The sequence below is a fragment of the Suricata suricatta genome, chromosome 15, assembly GCF_006229205.1.
Source record: "Suricata suricatta isolate VVHF042 chromosome 15, meerkat_22Aug2017_6uvM2_HiC, whole genome shotgun sequence".
Classification (NCBI taxonomy): Eukaryota; Metazoa; Chordata; class Mammalia; order Carnivora; family Herpestidae; genus Suricata; species Suricata suricatta.
This window is the reverse complement of record NC_043714.1, coordinates 26,766,131-26,772,130: the sequence shown is the minus strand read 5'-3', so window position 1 is coordinate 26,772,130 and position 6,000 is coordinate 26,766,131. Positions and strand designations below refer to the sequence as shown.

Below are 6,000 nucleotides of genomic sequence, written 5' to 3'. Positions count from 1 at the left end.
TGATTATGAAGTTTGCCAAAATTGGGAACCACTAGTCTAGGAGAGTTCCATAAACACAACACATTGTTGCTGGTGTGGTAAGATTTGGTCTGCTGATGAGCTACTAGTAAGGAGAAAAAAATCATGCTAAGTGGACATGGTGACCTGGCACAAAACCAATTAACCTTCTCTGTCTTCCTGGGCCTTAGTTTCTTCTTCACCTTTGGGATTTTCGGTTGGACTGGTCAACAGTTCCATTTAGGGACCCACAAAGAAGTGTGAGACATTTGTCAACTGCTTCTAATTACATCAGAAAGCTTCATAGAAATTTTATGTTCCTTCTCTATATGCTGCAGACACAGACCAAAATATCCCCAATGGCTAGTTCTCAGCCAAAACTAAGCAAGTAGAGTGTGAGCTTCTTGTGGTCATTCATTTTCATGTTTCCAGGTCTCAGTCACAGGGTCTGGCTCCATGGAAGCCCTTCAAATAATGTTTTACAAAAACACTACAAACTAAGTTATATAAAAATCAGTATGAAAATAAAGATTAATTTATGCTAATCAAAGCTCCAGTTGACTTCCCAATGGAAGATCAGGGAGCTCGTGCCTGCAAGCATGTGTATTGATCGTGGCAGTGTTAGATTCCTGCAGATAAAGGATAATCAAGATAGGGAGCAGGCGGCCTCACCCCCAAACTTGGCTCGTTAGTGCTCCTATGGACTATAGCCCAGTTTACTTATTCATAAATCTGTGTGGTTTTAATTATTTCTGACTTTCTGCTAGGGCTGGATGTGGTTCCTTGGGCCCAGTAGGGTCCATCTGGGTCATCGATAGGACCTGCTGTGTCCATGTGTGCAGTACGCTTACTGGCCGTGCAAAATTTAGCACTATGGCAGGGAAATCTCATTTAACAGGCTGGTGAAGGTGTTCTGTGGCCACATGGGAGAACATGAGGTGGTGCCAGGGACCTTCCAAGTGCTTTGAAAGGGGGTGTTTTTCTCAGAATCATCCATCTGAACCTGTGGTATCAGCCCTGAATGTTTTCAGGGGGAACAGATTGAAGACCTCTCCCGCCGCGTTGGCCTGTCAGAAGGAGAGAGAAGGGAGATGCTGCCCACTGCCCCAGAAGGGAAGTGAATCAGCAGGGCACTGGTTTCCTTCAAACTGTAATTATTGTCTCTTTGCTTAGGAGATTGTCTAATCCAATGGCCGCCCTTTTAAAATCTGAACTCCAGGGTCAGATACATGAAGGGGCAAGAGAACAGACTGAACCTTTATTAGTTCACAGAACTCCAATTCTTTATTAATCACAGCTTGCTCACAATGACATACAGGAAAATAGCACTAATGAAGAGTAAATATGCAGGCAGCAACCTTCAGGAGTTGGGATTTGGGGGAGAAACGACTTCAAAACTGCGATAGGTACTTACGGTGGGTGTCTGGTGATTCTTAGTTGGCACAAATGCCCTGCCTAGCCCCCTTAGCTGAATCAGCCCTCACAGATGGAGTAATTTCATTTTTAATAGGCAGGATTGCCTCACACTGGGGAAGAAAGACCAGCTTGAGTGAAAGTCCGCAGTGTTTTTGATCTCATTTGTATGTGTGTTTCAATGCAACAACCAGCTCACAGTTTCCAAGTGGAAAAATATTCAGTAGCATCATGTACTTGTACTATAGGTAAGAGCTTAAAATGAACATCATCAATCATGGCATCCACAAATAAGCCACCTGACACATTAATTAATTCATTCCATCAAAAGAACTTAAACTAGAGAATTAAGCCCACTTCATGAAGAGCGATTTCATGGCTGCTTGAACCATTTGGATTCGGATCTGTGTTCAGCACTTTTAAAGGGTTTAACTTTTTGCCTCTACCCAGATTGAGCTCAGATCTGTCTTCTCATCCATCCCTTTCTAAAGCCAAAGCACATTTGTAGCACATAATCCAGGAGAAGCAGAAGTAAATGCTATGATTGGTGGGTTTTTTTTTTTCTTAGCCTGGTTTTGTAGTTTCTAGGCAGTTAGTAGATTATGAGTGAACAAATGTGGAAGTTCGTGTGGAGTCATAATACCTGTAACCTAGGTATGGTCTTAGTCAAGTTCAGAGATTATAAAGCCATCTAGGTCATTAGGCAATGGTGGGTTTCTAGCACCATAGACTGTCTACTGACCTCGTTTTTCTGTTGGAATGAAAAGGGCAGGGAATGGAGTTGGACATGAGGGCTTCAAAAAGAACAGACCTAGCAAATTCATTTGAGTGGAAAGACACAACATCAAAAGCCTGTTACAGGACATGTAAGATTATGAAATAACTTGCATAATGCAATACTTGTATTTTTTAACAAAAATGTAAGTATTTACAAAATAAGATCCAAGGTATTTTTTAAACATCAAGCAAAACATTCTGCAGAGACCGCATTGATTTTTTTTTAAATTTTTGATTCTGATTTTTTTTTGTTTTTTATAATGAGTTCTTTTTAAACCATGTCATACATTTCCCATACTGATATCGCATGATCCATTATAATATAGGCAGGGGGGTTTACTAACGGTGGGGCGTGCCATACCCTCCATCGCTTCAGCCAGACAGTTCCACCTGGAGCTCCTTGTTCCTGCGCACCTCAGCGGCGTGCCTCTCCTGGAAGACACCAAAGGGAGAAGTGACGTCATGGAGCCTGATTGTCTGCTCCACAGAGAACCAGGAAGACTTGCCTACTTCTTTACACAACACATGCCTCCTTGGAACTCACCCAGCTGTTTGATGTCTATCTTTAGGAAGTCTTTTCACTTCACAAGAAAGGACAACATGGGACCCAGTAAGTATAACATTACAGAGGATCTTATGAGACTTACAGCGCCCACAAAAACCTTAACACTATTTGAGTAGAACTATGATCAAAAGTTCATATGACCAACAGAATTGGGAATATTATAATCACTTAAATCCAAAAAGTGGCAGCATCCTATGGTTGTTTGCCCTCTCATTTTTAGTGGTGTTTTCCCTCTCCCTGAATATTTTAAGGGCTTTACAATTACCAGTGGACACTTTGAGAGGATTAGATGCTGGAAGAATACGTTTTTGTGTGCTTCCTAAATGCTTAACCTATTAGTCAGAGCCTTTCAAGACTTGAGTCCCTGTGACCTTTCCAGTCTTACCCTCCACTCTTTTCCTACGCACACATACGTCATGTTTTCATATAACAGAACTGTCTTTTCATGCAATTTTTAATGCTCAAGATTCCTAGTCTCCTGTCTCCATTTGGTCAGGATCGTAAACTTACTCTTTAAGGCCTGCAGCAGTTATGGCTTCCTCCATGAAGATTTTTACGAGACCACAAAATAAAAGTAATCTTACTTTCCATTTGAACACCTGCATTAATCTTTTCTTATACGTGACAGTCATTTCATTTTAACTTCCACTTATGGGCGTTTCTGTTCTTGCCTCATCTTCTGTAGTAAGCAGATGCTGATATAGAGGCTCACTGAGGGTCAAGACTCTATGTTCTCACTTTTGCTACACTTGCCGGGCATGGCAGAGTGTTTTGTGCAAAGCACGTGACTGGTAGATATTTATTTACAGGAAGAACTGAGGCGCTAAGCTTGATTTAGGGACTGAACTTCCTGGGGAGGGAACTGAGAAGAATGGTTAGATCCAGTATTTTTTAGTACACAGTTCTGTACAGAATGACTATCAGCCCACTGTCTTGCATATCATAGGTACTAAATAATTGCTATTGGATTGAAAATTTAAAATGCTATTGATTATTAGTATTATTTATTTTTCTGACAAATAATATTAGAATATTGTTTACTTTATTATTTTTTTTCCTCTGTAGCTCCAGAAGTTTCTTGTGGCTTCATGGACTCCCTTAGTTCAGGGGCAAAGACCTTGACCAGCTAATGATAAGTCAATCTTATCATTAAACTCTGTTAATGAGTCTCTGCTTACAGGGTTCTTTAAAATGCTAAGCATTTATTAGGCACTTAATATGTATCGGTTCTGCATAAATACAGATGCTACCTGTTAAATTCCATTCCTCCTCACAATGATCCCATGGTAGAAGCATTATGCTGGTTCCTGTTTGACAGATGGAGAAACTGAGTCTTGGAAAGCCTAAGTCACTTGCCCAAGATCACGTATCTAACAAGCAGCAGAGCTGGGACTCAAACACAGGGAGCCTGGCTCTACTGCCATTCTGTTAACCACTGCTATGCAACCTCAGTGCTAGTGTAAGGAGCAAACTTAATAGCTGTGTGCAAAAATGTGTCTTTTCAGATGTAGCTTCTGGGAGAAAAAAGACAGATAGTACCTATCTATACTTCCTTCAAAGATAGAATTGGAATAAGCAGGAAGTTGACTGTATAAACTTTAAATGCAATTTTATTTAATTGGTTAAAATGAGCTTTTTGTGTATGTTTAAAAGCTATGAAGAGAAGGGGAAAAGGCACATTTAGGGAAGTCGTGTCTATTCTGTTTGGAAATGTCACAGAAGAAGTACCATGGATACAGCTGGCTCTCGCTTCTTTTTATTCTGCTGTTATGAGGAAAAAGATGAAGCAAAACCTTTCTCATGCAGAAAGAAACTAATTAGTGAGAGCTGAGCTCTTAGAAAGATTGAGAAAAAGTCCAGATTGTCGCTATACTAGAACAAAATAACAGAGACCCAAGTTTAAAGATTGATATAAAATCAAATTTTTACAACAGGGAGCACTGTAATTAGTGCTATTGGGCTACTCTGGAACACGCTTCTTATTAAACTTAAAATTCATTGTAAGGAAATGGGTTTTGCTACAGGAAAAACCCTACATATAAAAAGGGAAATTAAATAAATTCTGAAGTTTCTAGAAAATATTGTTTATTTTCAAGTATGTAGTAAATATATTATTTGAAAACTTTGCCTTCAAATCGTCAAAATATGACCATGAAATTATAATTTGACTTTACATTAGAATGTGGGAGAATCAAAGGCCGACACGTTGGAGGCATCTAGTTTTTCACATAGTCTTTGTTTTTGTTTTTAATCAGCAAACTGCAATTGTCAAAAGACCTAGAGTCCAGAGGTTACTAAGGTAGTTGTGATGCTCTCAGAAAGCTCATCAAAAAGTCAAGGTTATTCTTTGACAAGATTCATTTCATTATTGAACTTCTACTGTTTGTGAGGTGTGTCAGATGCTTGGCTAGATAGACTGAAGCAGATCTACATTTACAAAGTTCTCTGCAATTTACCTCCTTCCTCCCATCAATATAAGGAAAGCGTAATAAGATATTTTAGCATTGTATGCAACTACTCCCTTGAAATGCAAAAATGTATGAAAGGTGCTTTTAGGAAAGATTCTGATTTCCTAAGAAAATGTGATTAGAGATATTTCTGTACTGGAAGCCAAGAAATATGACGGTTTTTTTTCTTCTTTCCTTTTTTTCTTCTTTATCTTTTAATGTCTCCTTTGCCTCACTAGGTATCAAATACAAAGGATTTGAACTAGATGACCTAGAGTATCAGTTCCATGTGTGAAATTCTGTTACATGAGTCTATTTAAATACAAGATGAGGTCATCAATATCATCAGAAATTCTTTTTACAAATGGCTATGCACTTGCAATACAAAAGGGGGCCTGGAATGAGCTGTGAGTGCCAGGAAAGCACGTTTTCATATATTGAGATGATGGTGGTCATTGGAGTATACACTCCCAATGGTACTGCCAAGCCTGCTTACTGTGTGGTGTTTGATGATTGTCAACGAATTGCAGCTTTAGCTTAGTATAAAGGTCAAGAATGAAAAAGACATAGGTTCAAGTCTAGACTCTGTGTCTACCTAGCTTTGGGACCTTGACCAAATGGGCTTAATCTCTCTAAGAACGAAGTTCTCTAGATGTAAACTGGATTAAATCCAAAAGTACATGCAAAATGGCTGGCCTACAGGGAGCACTCAATTAACAGCTAGTTTTAACTCCTCTTTTCTTTTCATTATTCATTCATCAGACATGTTCAATAGTAAATAGTTACATAAATTGCATTCAT

The 6,000-nt window shown here is 39.2% G+C and overlaps 1 protein-coding gene across 1 annotated transcript in view; it reads right to left on the bottom strand.

Annotated features, from left to right (window-relative positions):
• Positions 1-1,258: 1,258 nt before the first annotated feature.
• Positions 1,259-6,000, bottom strand: part of STMN2 (stathmin 2) — a 51,259-nt gene continuing 46,517 nt past the window's right edge. The window contains exon 5 of the mRNA XM_029923517.1: positions 1,259-2,619. Within this exon, the coding sequence (XP_029779377.1) occupies positions 2,560-2,619 (60 nt within the window). The 3' untranslated portion in view covers positions 1,259-2,559. The remainder of the gene's footprint in view (positions 2,620-6,000) is intronic.